Consider the following 19,305-nt stretch of genomic DNA (forward strand, 5'->3'; position numbering starts at 1 on the left):
CGAAGCCCCGTGAAGATAGGGGGAGATGTGCTGGACTGATTCCTGAGGCATCTTCCTGGTACCCACAACTCCCCCCTCCACCTCGAGATTCAACTCATATGGCCACATCCTGTGGGACGGGCCGTGCCACACACAGATCTCGAGGAAACAAGACAATCATTCTCTAGTGAGGCCAGGGGAAGTGAGCAATTGCCCGGGAAGCTGCACGCCACGCGTGAAGACATTTGGGTACATGGTGATCTGGGATGAGTATGACAGAGGGGTCACCAAGACGTCTTCACCCGCCATCCCCCAAACTGCTTGTGTATTAAGATAGCAGCCATTTATTGAGCATCTCCTGGGTGCCAGGCACTGTGCCAGAGGTTGGGGCTACACAGGTTATTAAGACCCAGCTCCTGCCCCTGGGGGAGGTGCGTGTATATGGAACAAAAATCACACAGAGATGATCAGCCAATGCACAAATGCAATGAGGTATGACAGGTGCAAAGTATGGACCTATTCAGGATGCAGTGGGCCACAAAGAGGGAGGGCTCAATTTGGATGAGTCAGGGGAAGGCATCAGGAAGGGCTTCACGGAGGAAGAGGCTATTGAGCCCAGTCTTTTTTTTTTAATATAAATTTATTCATTTATTTATTTTTGGCTGCGTTGGGTCTTCATTGCAGCATGCGGGCTTTCTCTAGTTGTTGTGAGCGGGGGCTACTCTTCGTTGCGGTGCGCGGGCTTCTCATTGCGGTGGCTTCTCTTGCGGTGGAGCACGGGCTCGGGCTTCAGTAGTTGTGGTTCATGAGCTTAGTTGCTCCGCGGCATGTGGGATCTTCTCAGACCAGGGCTTGAACCCGTGTCCCCTGCATTGTCAGGCGGATTCTTAACCACTGTGCCACCAGGGAAGTCCTTGAGCCCAGTCTTGAATGCCAAGCTGGTACTTGTTAGTACACTGATGAGAAATGATTAATTTTAATTATTGATCTTCTCCTGCCCTAGGCACTTCCGCTCACCTGCAGGCCACTCTACTGTTGAGATTTCTGACTACTGATGGTGTCCCCAGGATGACACAACACCATTTAATTCCACCATTAGTGAGCCTGCCTGTGCGTAAACACACACACACACACACACACACACACAGAGAACACTGCTCCCCAGTCTCTTCCTGGGACACTGGGATCTCCCCAATCCCACTGCACCTCCCCAAAGCCCCTGGTGTTTGTTCCCCCCCTTCTCCAGCCAGTTCAGCCAAGACCCTGCCCATAACAGCCACCCTGCTTGGTGACTTCTGAGTCCCCTCCCATCCAGCAGCTCTCCAGTCTTTCCTACCTCTCCCCTTAGAGCTCTAGCCCCATCTCCGGGGGGATGTTCCCCACTTTTCCCCACTGTGGGGCTTGAGGGAAGGGGAGCAGCTGGTGGGGAAAACAGCAGAGACTAGGGCAGGCAGTGGTTTTGGTTTTTTTATTCTATACAAGTGGAGAGAGAGCCCCTGGGGACAGAGGGACAGATCTGCCCTCCCAGGTGAGGAGACACCCCCCACCCCCCAGGTCTGCAGAGCAAGCAGAGCCTCTCTCTCCAGGCTGCTCCCTCCCTTCCTGTCCCCCACATCCTGTCCCCCAGGCCTCATCCTGCTGTACTGCGTCCGTGGGACAGGGGCTGGCAGAAGGGCCTGGAGGTGCGGGGATGGGTGGGGGTCTGAGTCCTTGTGAGGCACATGTCGCGAGGAAGGCTGGGGGGGTGTTGCAGCGGCTGTCACCCTGTTCCTGGCTCGCTGGCTCCTGCTGGGGGAAATCCAGGGAGTCCTGTTTCCCAGGCAGGGAGAGCCAGCCACGCCGTGTGGGCGGCCTCGTCACATGGATGGGTGGGAAGGGGGACCACCCTCTAGCCCACCCCTCTGGCACCTGTGGGGTCAGGGGGCTGTCTTCTATCAGGCTCCAGCTTGTCACAGGACTGTGCCCGCCGTGTCCTCTTGGGCTTCAGGGGGGCAGTCCGGCGGCCCGGATCTGGGGGCCCTGAAATGACAGTCAAGGCAGGCCTGGCCCATGAGTGGGGCTCACAGCCTGGGCACTCATCCAGGCTATGACCTCTGGCTGTCTGTCACTCATCCTGTGCCCAGGAAGGGACCCGATGTGGGCAGCAAGGCCCCAGAGGTGTCCCACACCCGCTTCAGCCAGGTGGCAGACCTTGGACCTCAGGTTCCTCTTGGTCCTGCTGGGAGCCCAGCCTCAGTCGGGGTTTGTTCATTCCTGGGGCCGCACCCTCAGTCTCAGCCTCCTCCCTGCCCCCTGGCTCCTGGGGGAGCCGGCGGCCCCTGTGCACAGCCACAGGCTTGGGGGGCCGCAGAGCTAAAGGAGGGTCCTGCAGCCGGCACAGAAGGAAGATGCTCAGTCAGTTAGTTTGTCTTTCTGCCTCCTCAAAGTGCCCTCCCCGCCGCCTTGCTGGCTCTCACCTTGGCGTTCCTGGCAGGAACCGTCCTCTCTGGGAATAGGGCCCCCTCCTTCTCCTCCTCCCCATCTTGGGGTGCTGGGCTGGGGCTCTCGCAGCTGTGGTTGGGGGCACTCTCCTCAGCTGGGGGATGGGAAGAGAGAAGAAACTGCAGGAAAAGACGTTCTTGCCCAGCCCTCCCTGTCCTTTGTTCCTGTGAAGCCCTGGAGGCCAGGACCTTCCCCGCCAAGCCCACTTGCTCCCATGTCTCTGCCTCGGAGGTCCCCTTCTGCTCTCACGGTCCCCAGGATCCTCCTGAGCCTGTCACCTCTGCAGGGGGCTCTGGCTGACCCTCTTGAAGAGCAGGGACAGAGCCAGGGCCCGCGGCCTGCCGGGTCCACAGGCATGGCTGCCCAGCCAGGGCTGCAGTGCCCCGGCGCCCTGCCAAGGCTGCAACCTGGCACTCCTAGAACTCTCTGCCAGTCTGATTTAGATGGTGAGTCTGGAGGAGAGGTGCCTGGCACCCTCACCATTCCCCCTACCCTGCCTCTGTGGCTTTAGGCACCCTGGACCCAAGGACGTGCCACGTGTTTGGGGTTGTCTGTGTGTGTATCTGTGAGGTGCGGGTGAGGAAGCCCAGGAGGGTGCCGGCGGTTAGGGCGTGTGCAGGGAGCACCCGACAATCACCGTCTCCTAAATGAAGGATGGAGCCCCTCTTCCGGTGTCTTAACTAGTCTGTGTGTGGGATGGGATCATCAGCGAAGATGACCCCGGCGCTGGGTCGGCCTTGGAAGGCGGAGCAGGAGCACAGGCACTGCCAAGCCTCAGGCCAGCCTGGCTCTGCACCGCGCCCTTATGCCCTAGCCCTGGGGTGGGAGTGGAGGAGGGAAGGGAGTGTCAACCTCTCCAGGGAGATTTGTCCCTGTCACTGTTGTTGGAGGGTCACATTCCAGACCTGGGGGAACTGAGGCTGATGCCGAGCTGACCTGCTTTCCTTTAGCTGCTCCCTAAATGAAAGGTGCTCTGAACCCAGCAGAAGGGAGGTGTCATACTATGATTCCCCCGCCCTTCACTCTGGAAGGTGAATAACCTGTCAACACTGTGGGTGGTGACTGAGTCAGCACTTAGCACCCAGGGTGTCTGACCTCCGAGGCAGGGGGCTCTTGCCCCTGCTGTGGAGTACCTTTCTGCATGAGCAGAGGATGGCCTGGTGAACTATTTTTGGGGGAGACTGGAGTGTTGGAGGTGGGCCTGGTATGGCTGGTACTGCCCACCCTTTCCCCAGCTGGGGTGCAGAAGAGAGTCCTTCCTTACAGAGGGTGCCATTCTGCTGATGGCCCCCGCTCTAGAGAATTCCCTGAACCACCCACAAAGTGTTGTTCCTTGCAGGCTAAGCCTGGCAAAGCCACTTCTGTTCCGTGGGACCTTTCTTTGGATTGGGTTGTTTGTTTCTTTTGGATGTAGTTTTGTAGCTATCCTAAAGCATTTGCACAGTGTTGACATTCTACTGCCCCCCCTTAGTTAGCTTCTGTCTCTTTGGACACAACCCGGGCCTTCAGAGCTGCTGCCAGAGAAGAGGCTTCCCATACCTATATGCCACGTGGCCTCTGCTCGGCGCATGGCACTGAAGCTCGGCTTGGTGCTTTGGGGTGGTGGCGGGGGCTTCCAGGCTCCAGGCCCTGGAGTGGAGGGAGGGGATGGGAAAGGGAAGAGGGGAAAAGGCATGTTAGCAGGGGCCCTGAGAGACGGGGCAAAGGAAGGACGTGAGGGCGATCATTCTCACCTGCATCGTCCGAGGAGCGCCGTTTCTGCCAAGGCTGGACGTTGCCCTCCAGGTCTGGGCCTGGGCCCTGAAAGGACAGTTGAGTCAGGTCATTAAAAAAGTCCCTTCTGCATGGGGACTGCAGTTAGCAAGGGGCTTCTGCTCTAGCATCTCATTAGTCCCTACACATTCGGACTGTTTTCCCCAAAGAGTGGCACTCATACCACCCCTAGGGGCATAAGAAATGGTTTACACGAATGAACATATGGTTATTTTAATATGTGTTTATTTTATGTGTAGTAGAAAAAACATGACTAGTACAACAATCCTGTGATTCTAAAGATGATAATGCTTAGGTAGGTCCAGACTGAGTTTAAAAAGGTGAGTTGAGGGATTTCCTGCTGGCTCAGTGGTTAAGAATCCCCCTGCCAATGCAGGGGACACAGGTTTGAGCCCTGGTCCGGGAAGATCCCACATGCCGCGGAGCAACTAAACCCGTGCGCCGCAACTACTGAGCCTGCGCTCTAGAGCCCACAAGACACAACTACTGAAGCCCATGCACCTAGAGCCCGTGCTCCGCAAAAAGAGAAGCCACCGCAATGAGAAGCCCGCACAGCGCAACAAAGAGTAGCCCCCGGGGGCCTCCCTGGTGGCGCAGTGGTTGAGAGTCCGCCTGCTGATGCAGGGGATACGGGTTCGTGCCCCGGTCTGGGAGGATCCCACGTGCCGCGGAGCGGCTGGGCCCGTGAGCCATGGCCTCTGGGCCTGCGCGTCCGGAGCCTGTGCTCCGCGACGGGAGAGGCCACAACAGTGAGAGGCCCGCATACCGCAAAAAGAAGAAAAAAAAAAAAAAAAAAAGAGTAGCCCCCGCTTGCTGCAGCTAGAGAAAGCCCGCGCGCAGCAACGAAGACCCAACACAGCTATAAATAAATAAATAAATAAATAAATAAACAAATAAATAAATAAATAAATTATTTTAAAAAGGTGAGTTGATTTAAATAAAAATATTATGTAAATAATGCTGTGGGGGCTTCCCTGGTGGCGCAGTGGTTGAGAGTCTGCCTGCCGATGCAGGGGACATGGGTTCGTGCCCCAGTCCGGGAGGATGCCACATGCCGCGGAGCGGCTGGGCCCGTGAGCCATGGCCGCTGAGCCTGCGCGTCCGGAGCCTGTGCTCCGCAACAGGAGAGGCCACAACAGTGAGAGGCCCGCGTATCGCAAAATAATAATAATAATAATGATAATGCTGTGATATGTGGAGAAGGTGAAAAGCAGTCATAAAAGTGGTAATCAAGTCACCAAAATTTGGGAAACAGCTCTAGAGGTAAGTATTTTTAGGGCCACACACTTTATGAGGAAGCAGAGGCTCCAGAGTGACCTGTCCAGGGTTGCACAGCAAGTGTAGGGGCAGAACTGCAGCTGACACCTTCCACTCCAGAGCATCGCTCTCTCCACTGACCTGCCAACTGCAGGGCCGTGGGGAGGGGAGGGTGGTATGCAGGGACCCATGGACCCTCAGTTCGCCTCCCCAGGTTCCGATCACCTCTCGTTTCCCATCGAAGCTCCAACCCTTGGCTCTTCCCAACCCAGGAAGGGCGACACTGTGGACCCTTGGCTGCTGTGCTGTCCCAGGGGCCTGGTCCCCCTCCCCAGGCTCTGCCCCGTCGGTGCCCTGGAACAAGGTTTCGGGTTTAGAATCAGTTCCCGATGGAGAAGGGGCTCCACAGGCAGCAAGGGAGCAGGGGAGGGCCCCAACCCCTCAGAGCCCCCTGCCTAGGGAAGCCCTATCCAGACCCTCTGAAGGGTCCTTCCACTGCCCTTATTTGCATGGTGGACTCCCAGCACGCGCTGCGTCACCAGGCTTAGCCCAAGAAGCCCAGGAGCGAGGAACTGGAATGACCAAGTCCCCGAGTCCTAACAGTCTCCCGTTAATTGCCTAGGGTGGGGTGCGTGGATGGCCTACGTGTGGGGCAGCAAACCAGGACTCAGCACCCCTGCCTCACTTACCATCTTCCCGCGGAAGGAAGGCCCCCGGCCCCCGCCAAATGCAGGGAGGAGCCTGCTCTCCTCTTCTGGGCTCCAGCAGGGGGAGGAATTATTGCCGAGGCTGGGGGGATCTGGGCTAGGGGGGCTCTCCTGAGTCGGGGGCGGGGGCGGGGGCGGAGGGAGGAGGAGCCCGATGGTGGGGGACCCTGGACCCCTGTCCCCCTTGAAGCTCCGGGGCCGGCGAAAGTGAAACAAGCCTCGGCGCCTCTTCTTCTGGAGTGGAGGGAGTGGCGGCTCCGAGAGGCCTGGCCGCAGGGTCCTCAGAGTCCGGGGGTAGCTGGGTAGGGTTGGGGTGAGTTAGTGACAAAGTCGTGGGGAGATACCTAGGTCAGATGCCGAGGTCGTTCAGGGCCCAGGGTGGTGCTGGTGTTAGGCCAGTCCTGGCTCTCCGGAACCTCCAGCTGTCCTGTCTCATCTAGTCTTTCCTGCCGTTCCATAACCCTTTCCACCTATTCTCAGGGGATGGTGTCCTCACCTTCCCTGTCACAACCCTCCAGCAGCCTCTTCCCTCCCAGGCACCCCTCCCCCCATCTCCTCTCAGCCTCTCCAAGTGACCCAGTTCCTTCTGGAGAGATGCCGGGGAGTCTGTGCACGACAGTGACAGAACACACCCTCCAGGCCTGGTTCCACTAACCGTCACCCCATTCCAGGGCCTGCTATCCCCCCAACCCCAATCCCGCTGTGGTGGTTCACTCTGGCCCCATTCTTTTCTGCTGTTATGAGGGGATTCAGAGAACATGGGAACTAAGGGCTCGGTGTGGAGGAAAGAGAATGTGGGGGAAATCTCCCAGAGAGACTGGCTTTGGGGCACTGCCATTGGAGAGGCCTCTCTGGGAGATGGGTGGACACAGGAGCCCTCCAGGGCCTTGCAGCCTGCTGAAATTGGGGGTGTGCCTGGGCACCACACCTGGAGCTTTCATCCATAACCCTTCGGCTGAAGAAGTCCTCCAGCCCCTCATCCAGGCGGGTGGCCGTCCCGTTCTCCTGACGGGTCCCAGGTACTGGCGCCTGCTGGGAGGAAAGTCCTGTAGGATATACCATCTGGGTGAGGAAGCCCTCCTCCCATCCACTCAAGGCCTTCCCCTTTGGACTTGGACTTGCCTCTTTTTGGCCCCACGGAAACTTAGACTTCAGGACACCTGGGCATTTCTTACACTTGGTGGCTCTCGACTCTCTCTCTCACCAAAATGAGAACTGCCACTGTCTAGCAGACAGAGATTTCCTATCTGTGACAAGGTCTAGCTCCATCCAATCCGGATAACTCCTCTTCTGTTCCATGGCCTGCCTGGGCCCCTGCCCGATCTCCCAAGGCTAGTACCTCTGGCATTGGTGTCCTAGAGCTAGAATCTCTGGCTCTGGCACTGCTAAGTGAAGTTGGTCCTCTTGTGAGGCTTTAGGGACTCACGCTGGGCCGACCAGGTCCCGGAGGGGTGGTCCTGGGGGGTCGGGGCCTCCCTTGTGTTTGATGCCTTAGTTTGTAGCCGTGAGTGGGCAGCTCAGATAGACCTTCCCAGGAGCCACTAGCTGTGGGCTGGCTGCTCCCGAGTCCTGAGAACCAGCCAGGGGGGATCCCCAGGCTCCCCAGCTGGCTTTCCACGTCCTGAGGGCTCCCACCTGTGGGGAGAGCAGCGTTTAGAGGGACTAGCAAGAAGGACAGGGAGAAAGCAGGCTGGAGAGGCGGAGATAAAAGCAAGGGAATCAGGGCCATCAGCGCGGAGGCTGGAAGACTCACTAATGAAGGCAGACACCGGCCGGATCTTGCGGCAGCGTTTCTGCTTTTTGATGGCCATGGTGTCCTGCAGAGATGGAGGCATACGGTGGGGCCAGGTGGCAAACCCCAGGAGCCTCGCCTGGAGCCTCCCATTCCTCATAAAGCCTTCTCTTTAGAGTCCATCCCGCTTCCCTGTCCTTAGGCGGCTGAGGCAATGGGACAAGGGAAGAGGCTGGGCGGGATCGGGGTGAGGGGATGAGACCCAGCGAGGGGCAGAGAGTGGAGTCCAGGGAAGTAGAAGGGGACAGCGTTTTGCAGGGTCAGGGGCAGGACCAAAGTTAAGGAGGGGAGTGGGGGTGCTCACGATGTTGGTCCCAAGTTCATCATCTGTGGTCTCGTCACGGTCATGATTCCGGCCTCGGCCCCGGGAGGACGGATCCTGTCCTTGGCACGGCCCCCCTGGCGGATCTGACAGTGTCTTTAGCTGGGCCAGGTGTCGGGCCTAGGGAAGGACAGGTGTGAACAGGATCCCAAGGAAGCCGCCCACCGCCCAGGACCTAGACGGGGAGGGCTGGTGGGGGGAGATGTGGGTGATGTGGGGTGGAGGACATGTCTGGGCCTGGCTGAGGCTCAGAAGTCTTACCAGGCTCTTGTGGGAGTGGTACAGCTCCTGCAGGATCTCGTCTACTATGGAGTTGGTCAAGTAGGTGACGACTGAGAGCTTCACTTCACTGTGGGCACAGGGGGGTGGCTCAGCTCCTCCCTGTCTGCCGCTGAGCCTCTGCCCCAGCCTTCCCCAGATGCCCGAGGGAGCTGGCCAGCCGCCCTGGCTGCCCACGGAGAACACAGCTGCACGAGGCACCTGGGATCCACCACCCAGCTCCACCCACAGCCCTTCCAGCCTAGGGGTGTGGGGAGGGGGAGCGTGGACGAAGACGAACTGAGGGGGAGGGGCAGAGGGGCTCTGGGTCCGGCCCCTGGAGCTCCAGTGGAACAGAGCGAGGTAAACTGAGGGGTTGAGTGAATTCTGCCCGTCTCTGCTGTAAGAGCAGGAACCAGCACTTCTTGAGCCTGGCCATTTCACGGGTTTGTGTAATAATTTTCCTTCATTTTAGTGAGAGGTGGCACCCAGACTGGAATGAGAGAGAGCTCTAGGGGCCATGAAAACTTGGGGGGATAGGCAGCACAGTCCATGCACCCCTATTCTTTGTCCACACCTCCGAGGAGGCTGTGCTCTGTTTTTAGAGGTCAGTTCCTGGGGGTATGTGCGTGGCTGTGTGTACGTGTACATGTGTGTGCACTGTTCGGACTCCTAAACCCCAGCTCAGCATTTAGACTGCTAGGGCAAAGACGAGTCAGACCCCAAATAGCAAGGTTGCAGTTGTAAAGATTCATCCCTTGTAATGTAGATTGTGTCATTCATTATTCATTGCTGATGGCTGGGCCCCCCCCCAACCAAGTCCCTAAGTGCTCCAGGCCAAGTCCAGCCTCCCCTCCAGCCCCACCCCCGCCTCTCACTCCAGCTTGTTCTGAATGTCCTGCCCCGCCTGCTCCAGCAGCGCCCCTCGGATGAAGTTCCGGGGCACAGTGACGCGCTCAGCCACATTGCTCAGCATCTTGTTGTGCCCTTCAGCCACCCGCATGGCCACGGGGCATAACTCTTGCGTTAGGCTGACCATGGACTCCAGGATCACCTAGTACGTGGGGAAAGGAGGCCAGAGCCCCAAGGAGGGCAGGGTCAGGGCTGGCACCACAGTGGAAGAGACTCCAGCCTGTCTATTCCAGCCCCCCGTGGGGAGACTGAGGGGCCGGCCAAGGTCACAGGGCTGGTTAGCAGCAGAGCCTTGGACACTTGGGCTTCCCCACATCCTGGTCAGTGTCCTACCACATGGACACATGGACAGGGGAGGGTCAGTCCAAGGATCAGAGTCCAGAGGGAGAGCTCAGAGTTCAGGGGCTAAGGTTGAAACAAGCAGCAAATATCCGAGGCCGGTTCTCTAGCCATGCCTTGGCACAGTGGGAGTGTAGGTGGTCTCAGCTCTGCAACTCCTTCTTGCCCACGGTAATCTTCCCGTGCTGGCCTCGGCCCTTGGCTTAGGGCCTTGGTCAGCACCGGGCTCCCTCCCCAGGACTTGCCTGCAGCTCCTTGTCCACAGCCTTGGACACCTCACTGGCTACTGACTCCAGCCTCTGCCTCACGGGACCGTCGTTGGCCAGCATGTGGCCCAGCTCATAGAGGCTGGGAAACAGCTGGGGAAGAAAGGGGCTCTGATCAGAAGGTCAGAATCTGGCCTCGCTGGGTCCTTGGCCTAGGAGGCCATGAAAACTTGGGGGGATAGGCAGTGCCGTCCATGGGCACTCCTGGACCTGGACACTCCTGGGCTGGCACGCTGGCCTTCTTGGGCTCTCTAGACTGTCAGGGGAGGGTGGGGCTGCGGAGGGCTCACCGCCCGGGAGTTCTTGGCATCCTTGATGAGGTCCCGAGCATAGAGCAGCTCATCCTGCACGGGCTCCAGGGGGCACAGCCTCAGCGCCCGAACCTCCTCTTGCACCCGTCCGCACAGCCGCTGCAGCATCTGCAGCACAGGTGGCAGGGGTGTTAGGGGGGACTCCCGCATCTTCACCTTCCCAGGTGGGCCCCCAGGCGCCCCATTTCTGGGCCCCCTTGGGCAGTGCTACTGGTGCTGGCACTGACGGGGGTAAGGGTGACGTCTCCCGATGGCCTGTTTCCTCTTCTTCTTGGGATGCCCTCTTGAACACTCAGTGGAGCTCCCATGGTCCTGGGACCCCTTGTCTGGGACCCCCGCTGTTTGCCCATGTGTTCTCTCATGTTTGGGGCCCACATTCTGCACGTCCTGTCTTTTTGCTCTCCCACATGCTCAAGCCACTTATGGGCACCACACGATGCCTCTCTCGTGACCCCTCCCGCCCCGACCTGCGCTCCATCACATCAGCCCTGTGCCCTGCGTGCCCCACGTGTGCCCCCTGTGTCTCGGAGGGAAATGTTTACTTGCTCGGCGCTGCTGGTCACCAGGCCCTGCTGCAGCCTGAAAGCCTGTTCCTGCGGGCACGTCTGAGAATGGTTGTTCCTCACCAAGTACCACTGGATCTGGAGATGATGATGGGTGGGTGGGGTGAGGGCCAGGGGATGTGGGCTGGCCCCTGCCCCTCGGGCTCCACCCTGCTCAGGCCGCCACCTTCTGCCAGACGTCCTCGGTACGCTCCGGGGCGCTGCGGTAGGCTTGGGAGATGTCGCTCACAGGGAAGGACATGAAGCGCAGCGTATGGTTGCTGTGGGACAGAGTGGCTCAGCTAGGTGGGATAGAGCCTCCTGCTCCCCAGACCCCACCTCTTGCTGACCATTTCCCTCTTCTGTGGTCCTTCCTAACGTTTCTGTGCAAGCAGGTCAGGTGGACTGGGGTGGGGCTGGTGTAGTTCAGGCCTGGTCCAGGTACAGGGAAGCTGGGGGCTAGGATCAGAGCAGGGCTCTGGTCTACTCACCTCTCCAGGGCCCTTGCAATGTCCAGAAAGCCTAGGGCAGATGTATTGTTCCGATCCCATAGGATAGTTCTGGGGAAAGGGTGAGCATCAGCGTATTACCCCTCCCTCGGGGTCTCTCTTAGGGGCAGGGGACACATCCCCCTTGGGAGCCTTCCCTCCTTTCCTGGGTAATGAGGCTGACTCAGAGATGGTCCTGGGACTAAAGGTCTCCTGGAAGCTGGGGTACAGAGCAGCGAGGCAGCAAGGAGGGCATGTATGTGCGTGGGGGAGGGCTGGGGCTCCAGGTGAGAGGGTCCAGGTGTGGGCCCCACCTGAGGGAGGAGTTTATCTGCAGGGCCTTAGAGAGCATCTTGGCCCCGATGTCCTCCATGCCATTGCCGCTTAGATCCACCTTCGCCAGGCAGGTGTTGCTGCCCAGGGCATTGATGAGGATGCTGGTGCGAAGCTTCAGCCGGGAGTCTGCTACTGACAGTGACTGCAAGGACTGTGTGGGCAAGTGGGGGGTTTGGCCCAGTCCCTGCAGCCCCTGTCACTGCAGGTCCCCTCCCAGGCCCAGGCACTCACACAGTCCTCTTCCTGGATTAGCTGCACCAGCTTGTGGAGGATCTCCTCCAGGGTCCTGTGGGGAGTCGGGGCTCAGAGTAGGAGGGGAGGGGGCTGGGGTCATGTTAGTGGAGCAGCGGAGAGGCGGTCAAGGGTAACACAGTGAGCCACAAGGATAGGCGGATGATGGAGTGAGGGTCTGTGGGTATAGGGAGGGGCCTCACTTGGCCTTGACGTTGAAGTTCTTGCCCAGGAACAGGTGCTTGAGGGACTTGTTCTTGCCAAGTGCGGGCACCAGTGTCAGGAGGTCCGAGTCGAACCCTGGCCAGTAGATGGGAGAGGCCTGGCCTTGAGGCCCGAAGCTCACTGGCGTCTCCTTAGGGCTTCTCTCTCGTGCTCTAGGCCCCTGTCCCCACCTGGCCCCCAGGAAGGGAAGTGCCCCCACTCACCATTGTCTGACAGATCCAGGCTGCCCACACAGGTGACAGCCCACAGCTGCTCCTGCAAAGCCTGGGCTCCAGCTGAGCGGAGCTGCAGGGACAGGGTGTGGGGGGAAGACAGGGCACCTTTAATGCTTAGAGATAAGAGGAGTCATGCCAGGATTCAAGATCATACCAGGTCTTCTCAGGTGTGAAATCTGGAGGCCCCTTCTCTACACCAGATCCTTCCCTAGGGCTCTCTCCCCTCCCTTCAGCCAGAAAAATCTCCAGGCCGCTGCTCTGGAGACAGCTTGCTCCTGCCATCTGGTGGGAAAGCCTGGTATCTCCCACCCCAAAGCGGTCAGCGAGGAGATCCTGGAGACTGAAAATGACCTCTAGAAAGAGGGCCGCAGACCACAGATGGAGAGGGGAAAGTGGGGGTGAGGTCAGGGCGGGGTATTGCTGAGGGGTAGCGCGGAGGCAGGACGGAGCCAGAGCTTGACTTAGGGAAATGAAGGGTGGGGTGATGGGTGGGGGACTGAGGGCTCACCTCACAGCTGCTGAGGTCCAGGTGCAGATCGCTGAGGTGACTGTTGAGGGAGAGGCCCTGGAGCAGCGCCCTGTGGGAGGAAGGTCAGCAGGCCCGCCTTTACCCCTCACCCCCTTCTCCCAGGGTTCCCCCTCGGACATCCCCCAACCCTGCACCCACCCGACCTGAGGGCCTCCAGGGGCAGCCTCGTGGCCGACAGGTTGATGTGGCTCAGAGTGTAGGTGCTGCTGAAGAACTGCTTGAAGGCAGGCGGGGCCTCCCGGCCCTTCCTGCGGAGATGCCTGAGGTCAGCAAGGGAGGGGGTGCCCACGACTTGCCCTGCCCCTCCCTGCACCCCTGTGCTCCCACCTGTGGGAGCAGCTGTTGCGCGCCAGGTTGAGGTAGGTGAGGTGGGAGCAGCAGCCGTGGAGCAGGGCGCCCAGAAGCTGTGGGGTGGAGACAGGGTGCGTCTCACGGGGCTGGGAGGGCTGCCGGGAGGGGCGACGAGGACTCCCTCCTCCCCCCAACCAAGGTCCTGGCGCTTCGCCCTCTGCGGTCAATCTGTGCGAGCCCCGCTGTGCCTGCCCACTTAGCCTCTTCAAACCTCAGTTTCCCCTCTGTAGAAAGTGGGTCTACTCCCACCTGCCTGGCCCCCAGGGTGTGAGAGGCTCATAGGCAGTGGATGTGTAAAGCCAGGGTGCCCACAGGCTCGTAAGGTGCCTGGTTCAAGTTAGGGAAGGAGTCCTTTCCTCCGGTGGACTCAGCGCTGCGCTGGGGCTCACGGCTGAGCGGCTGAGGAATGGATCCGGGCTGGCTTTTTTTTTTTTTTTTTTTTTGCGGTACGCGGGCCTCTCACTGTTGTGGCTTCTCCCATTGCGGAGCACAGGCTCCGGACGCGCAGGCTCCGGACGCGCAGGCTCAGTGGCCATGGCTCACGGGCCCAGCCGCTCCGCGGCATGTGGGATCCTCCCAGACCGGGGCACAAACCCGTGTCCCCTGCATCGGCAGGCGGACTCTCAACCACTGCGCCACCAGGGAAGCCCCGGGCTGGCTTTTAGGCACAGCCAGCACAGCCTTGGCGGCACACGGATAAAGTGCTGCACAGGTGTGAGCTTTGGCGTTGATTTGTAATTCAGCTGAACCTGAAGCCATGCTGCCAGCTCTGCCCACCTCTGTACTCAAGGAGGGGGTGACCCACCCCAGCCTCCCCAGATCACCACAGGCTGGCTCCCCCGTCACCAACCCCTCACCAAGTCGATGGCGCAGTCAGTCCCCGCCAGGTCCAGGTGCACCAGGGCATTGGGCTGGGCCAGGAAACTGTAGAGGGCCTGGGAAGGAAGGACAGAGGGGTTGCAGGTGAAGGGGTGACAGAACCCCTCCCCTCCCCAGGGCTAAAGGGCAGAGACCCCAGGCCCTGAAGCCCGAGTGGGCCTCTGCAGGGGCTTGAGGCTATATTCGTGGACTCACGTTGGCCTCATCCGTGGCGAGCAGCCCAGGGTTCTTGCTCAGGTCCAGGTATTGAAGGGAGCTGGCAAAGGCCGGATTGGCCCCGAAGGTCTGGCCCAGCGCCTGGAGCCCTGAGCACAGCGGGCACTGGGCTGGGTTGGCCACCCCCCAGAACTCTTCCCCTTGCATACAACTCTTCCCCACTCTCCAAATGTGGCTCCTTTCCCTTCTTTGATCCCTGGGATGCTGTGTGAGTGTATGGGTACACCTCTGGGACTCGACACCCAGGCAGTGCTGGGGGAGGGTCAGAGTCAGAGGTCAGGGGTCCCGGGGCAAGTACCTCGAGGGGAAATGGCAGTCTTGGCCAGGCACAGTTTGGTGAGGCCAGTGGGGAGGCAGAGGAGCTGCTGGCTCAGGCTGAGGAACCCTGGGGAGTAGAGAGAGAAGGGGGCCACTGAGAGACGGGCAGTGGGGGCAGGTGGTGCAGTCAGACTGGGCGCTTGAGCGGGGTATGGGCCTGGGGTCAAGGATGGCATATTGGGGCAGGGGCTGGCATCAGGTCGGAGAGCCCCCGTTCAGACCGGGTTGGGCTCTGGGCTGGGACAGGGGTCTGCGTTGTGATGGGGGGTAGGATTCAGGGCTGGGGCTCACCCTTGTCCTCGATGGGGTTGTGGGACAGAGTGAGGGCATGCAGCGCACAGCTCCCGTTCTCCCCAAATACCCCGGCCAGCTTCTGGACAAAGTCCCTTCAGGGAAGGGGAGGAAGGATGTGTTTGTCCCAGGCCCTGGGCTTCCCCTCCTCCTCCACCTGCCTGCCTGGCTGGGGCTGCAATGGTCGGAGGCCCCCGCAGGTGGGAAGCAGCTCGGGGCCTGCCAGGGAGCTTGCCGTCACTCCAGAACACCTGGGAAGTTGTGCTGAGACAAAGCCCAGCTTAGGGTCCTCGAGACTGGAGCAGCGCACTCTGCTCGGTGGCTGATGGCAGGAGGGGACGGGGCACGGAGGTACGGGGGAAGGCTGGGAGCTGGGGGCCAGGAGGCTTAGGCGTGGCTTGCTCTGTGCCCTCTTTGGGCCTCTTCTGTACGGTGAGGAGCTGGATGAGATGGTTCAGAGGCCCATATCATGCTCTGAGGTTCTGGGGCCCTAAGACTACATCGAGGGGGTACCACTGCCCAAGGAGGAGGCTGGCCTCACGTCTTAAGCCCGGCGTTGTCCAGCACCAGCTCTTCGAGGCTCCCCGACTTGCTCAGGGTGTGTAGCACCTGTTCTAGCACTTCAGAGCCCTGAGGACAGAGGGGGTCATGTGACCAGGAGCCAGAGAGGGCAGTACTCTCCCCTCCCCACTGCCCCTCCTAGACCCTACCAGCCGCAGGTCCTTGCAGTAGAGTTTGGTGAACCATTGGTTGTAGGCCAGGGCTGCCACCATTAGGGCCAAGTCTCTGTGGGGAGATTGAGGGCGGCAGGAAGGTGGTGAGCAGGTGGCTAGGGCCGGGAGGAAGAGACTAGGGCTGGGGTGGTTGGGCTGGGGAAAGCCTAGATGGGTGGAAGGCAGGGGGGGTGGGGGCTGGGAGACAGAGCTGGGGCTGTGGGTGGGACCAGAAGGGAGAGCCTAGAAGGGCCAGGGCTGGGCTGGGGCTGGAATGGGGGCTTGAGTCTCTACCCCATCTGCTTACCGGCTCTCCAAGTGGCTGAAATCCAAAAGATTGAACTCCCGGTTATCCTCAGCATGATAGATGGTGTCCACATCCTTGGAGAGGTGGAACTGGCTCACACCTGCTTCCCTCCTCCTCCTCCTCTGCCCCCTCCCTCTGGGTCCCACCTGCCCGCCTGCCGGTCCGGGCCCAACGCACCCATTGCACCTCCTCACGGCAGTGCAGCCCATTGTAGTCGCACAGGGCGGCGTAGGTCTCGGAGAAGCCACCTGTGGGGCAGGAGATGGGCTGGCTCCTTGAGCGGTAAGGGGGTGGGGAACAGGCTTGGAGTTCAAGGAAAGGTCAAGGTCACTTTATACACCAGTGTCCTGGGTTCATGAACCTCTGAGGTCTGGGAGCCGTGGAGTCTCAGGGCAGGCAAAGGCCCGTACACAGAGGACTCTGAGCAAGGGGCAGGGTGGTGTAGGCCCCACTTTCCTCAAGTCTGCCCCTGCTCACCGCAGACGCTGTGAGCGGTGGACGTGGAAGTCTCAGAGTTAGGGGACGTGTCTCGGGGCCCTTCTGGGGTATCTGCATTTCCACGCCGGATTAGACTCCTGGAAAACGAACAAATCCATCCCAAGATGGGTGGAAAGAGGCTCTCAATTCTTACCCTGTTATAGCTTCCGGATCCCCAGGAAAAGCAGGAATAGGGACACGAGAGCTCTTCGCCTTGATGTCTCGGGGGCCCAGGGGAAGCAGGGAGGGAGGAAGGAGGTCTCCTTGTCTGGCCCCTGAGAGACTCCTCCTTTGCCACTCACCCAGGGCCAGGGCAGACCTTGGAGAGGGCAGAGCTCACATGTCGCGTCACCTGGTCCACACTCTCAGCCGATGGCAGCCGCATGCTCACCATGCCACGCTCTGTCTCCACTAGGATCTGGGGGAGAGGGAGCGGCAGGGCCTCAGGTGCGGGCTTCCTCCTCCCGCTGGCCCAGGAGTGGGGCCCGAGCCCTGGTGCTCACCTGGTTCTGACTGAGCGTGTTGAAGGCACGGATCTCCAGGACATTGAAGGAGCTCTCCACCTGGGGGGAGGGGACACGGGGATGCCCAGCTCATGGTCAGGGCCTGGCTGCTGGGCTCAGAGGGGAGCACGCCAGGTGCTCTCTGGCTCATTGGCCCAACTCACCTTGGCTGGGACTTTAAGGGGGAAAAGGTGGAGGCGCCAGGAGGTCAGGGCCTTCAGAGAAGGGAAAAGAACATCAGCAGCAAATGGCAGCTTCCTGGGCCCTAGTCACCCTGCCCTCTGTTAGCCCCCTCAGCCTGTGTGCACCCCCTGCCAGCTGACCCTCTGCTCTGGAAGTCCCCCCTCTCTCACATGCCTCACCCTAGGCTCCTAGACATCCACCCAGTCCAGCCTCCCCCTGCCCCCAGGCTATGTCTTCTCAGCTCTCCCCTCACTGTCTCCCCTGTCCCCCCAGGCTCCTTGCCCTCACCAGCCCAGGTGCTCTTGATCCCCCCTCCCCTCCCCCAGCCCAGTGTCCTCACCAGCACTCGGTCCTCGAACTTCTTGGGCTTCGTCTCCAGCTTGACACGATGTTGTTGGAGCACAGCCGCTTGGCTCAGGCACCTCCGGATGCTGTCTGCAGGTGGGTGGTGGGCTGCTCAGAGCTCCCCTGACCCTGGCCGCCCCCGCAAACCCGAGGCTCTCCAGGGGCAGGGGCAGAGGAGAGGAGAGAGAATCAGAGAGAGACCGAGAAGGACAGGGACCGAGACCTTTCCTTCTTGGGTGACTTTTCTCTTTCTATTAGAAAGGCAGTGGGGTGTGGAGAAAACTCTGGCTCCTGACGTTCCTGAGTCGGGGGACAGTAGCTGAGTGACACCGTGGGAGAGTGTGAAGGATTTTTCCAACCCGTGCACTCCAGCAGCTGTCAACACATACAGAGTGAGTCAGTGTGTAGGGGTGTGGAGGGTATCCCTTCGGCTGCATTCTAGGTGGTCTGGGTGTGAGTGTCTACCTTTTACTACGCACGTAAAGAAGATGCCAGGGAGCCCGTGTGTGGCATTGGTGGGGATGGGTAAGTGTGAATGAGTATGCTGTGTCTGCAGTTGTGAAAGGGGCACAGAGCCAGCCAGCTCTGGTGTGGGTGGGAGCTGTGGGGTAGGAAGGAGTTAGTGTTTAAATGAGTTCCATACCCATCTGCTGGCAGAATCATCCAGATATCCCAGTGTGTGTGCGTGCGTGCGTGTGCGCTTTCTATAAAGATGTGTGTACACACATCTCATGATTGTGCTTGTGTGCCTGTGGAGCTGTGGGAAATCGCCACGGTGCAGCATGCCTCTGAGTATCCTTGAGCGTCCCGGTCTCTGCGTGGGCTAGCCTGTGCTCCCGCCTCTGGGGGTCAGGGTTGGCAGTGCTGGGGGGTCGGGCCTTGGTTTGGTCTGAGTCTGAGAACCAGGCAAACAGGAGAGGCCGTGAGGTGTGGGTGTGGGGTAGAGAGAAGGGGGTTAGGCTGGGCTGTGGGCTGTGGTAGATAAGCTTCAGTAGACCCCGCTCCTGGTTTTAGCTCCAGTCCAGGCCCTTTTCCCTGACTCCCTTCTTTGCCCCACTGGCCGGGGCGCTAGGGGGGCTCTCAAGCCAGTTCCGGGGCCGGGCCCAGAGGAGGGAGGGTGTTGAGGCCAGAGGAGGTCAGGACCTGGGGCAGCTCCCATCACCCGGCACGGCTGGCCTGGCCCCGCCCGGCGGGGAAACGGGGATTCTCCGGAGGGGACACTGGATGCTTCGCCGAGGGGTGGGCCAGAATCGCTGAGAGTCAGCCCCAGGGAGCGTGAAGGGACTGCACCTGTCACTGAAGATCAGGACGGGCGGCTCTGGGACACGTAGGTCCTGACGGGGTGAGGCGAGGGGGGCAGCAGAGGATGCTCTGGGACAGCGATGCCCCGAGCTGGGATGCAGGGGCAGGGAGCTGCCTTGGAACCGGATGCATGAGGGGCGGGAGGCACCGGGGTGTACCGCGGGGAGGAACGCACTGGGTCTGGGAGGCTCCCTGACGGGGCGTCCCGGAGACCACCGCAGCCTCGTACCTTGCAGCTCGCGGGTGAGCTCCGCGCTGGACTTGGCCATGGCGGCCGTTGCTGCCGCTGTTGCTGCAGAGGAGCCGCCGTCGCCACCGCCGGGGAGACGCGGCACATGCTAGACCCGGCTCCGGCAGGGCCCCGGCGCTGAGCGCTGCAGCAGCCGCTGAGCCCGCTCCTGTGAGGGGCGGCTGCGCGAGCGCTACTCCCCGCCCCCCCCGCTTCGGAGCGCCGGGT

General features: G+C 60.4%; 1 protein-coding gene across 1 annotated transcript; it reads right to left on the reverse strand.

The window, feature by feature from the left end:
- Positions 1 to 1,738: 1,738 nt before the first annotated feature.
- On the reverse strand, positions 1,739 to 19,117 carry CARMIL3 (capping protein regulator and myosin 1 linker 3). Its single transcript, XM_060098216.1, has 40 exons — positions 19,078 to 19,117; positions 17,542 to 17,636; positions 17,183 to 17,233; positions 17,019 to 17,078; positions 16,818 to 16,933; positions 16,516 to 16,613; positions 16,216 to 16,286; positions 16,039 to 16,112; positions 15,729 to 15,804; positions 15,560 to 15,648; positions 15,019 to 15,113; positions 14,708 to 14,794; positions 14,389 to 14,498; positions 14,172 to 14,249; positions 13,291 to 13,367; positions 13,107 to 13,211; positions 12,943 to 13,012; positions 12,423 to 12,504; positions 12,198 to 12,294; positions 11,995 to 12,049; positions 11,742 to 11,914; positions 11,431 to 11,499; positions 11,127 to 11,220; positions 10,940 to 11,038; positions 10,377 to 10,505; positions 10,066 to 10,179; positions 9,448 to 9,623; positions 8,573 to 8,660; positions 8,294 to 8,431; positions 7,951 to 8,014; positions 7,624 to 7,832; positions 7,126 to 7,229; positions 6,180 to 6,495; positions 5,716 to 5,844; positions 4,194 to 4,260; positions 4,000 to 4,089; positions 2,436 to 2,554; positions 2,170 to 2,344; positions 1,888 to 1,998; positions 1,739 to 1,767 (listed from the first exon to the last, which is right to left on the reverse strand). The coding sequence occupies exons 1-40, from the start codon at positions 19,115 to 19,117 to the stop codon at positions 1,739 to 1,741; spliced, it is 4,119 nt and encodes a 1,372-aa protein (XP_059954199.1).
- Between the last annotated feature and the right edge of the window lie 188 nt (positions 19,118 to 19,305).

The sequence above is a fragment of the Mesoplodon densirostris genome, chromosome 4 (assembly GCF_025265405.1).
Source record: "Mesoplodon densirostris isolate mMesDen1 chromosome 4, mMesDen1 primary haplotype, whole genome shotgun sequence".
Classification (NCBI taxonomy): domain Eukaryota; kingdom Metazoa; phylum Chordata; class Mammalia; order Artiodactyla; family Ziphiidae; genus Mesoplodon; species Mesoplodon densirostris.

Bases quoted from the DNA above. Each gene is read 5' to 3' on its own strand.
- CARMIL3 (XM_060098216.1), bottom strand. From the start codon at position 19,117: ATGGCCAAGTCCAGCGCGGAGCTCACCCGCGAGCTGCAAG. The intron at 15,114-15,559 runs GTGAGGCCAGCC...CCTTCCCTGAAG, and splicing joins GACAACGCCGGGCTTAAGAC to GGACTTTGTCCAGAAGCTGG. The intron at 13,013-13,106 runs GTCGGGTGGGTG...TTCCTCCCACAG, and splicing joins CTGCCCCTGGAGGCCCTCAG to GGCGCTGCTCCAGGGCCTCT.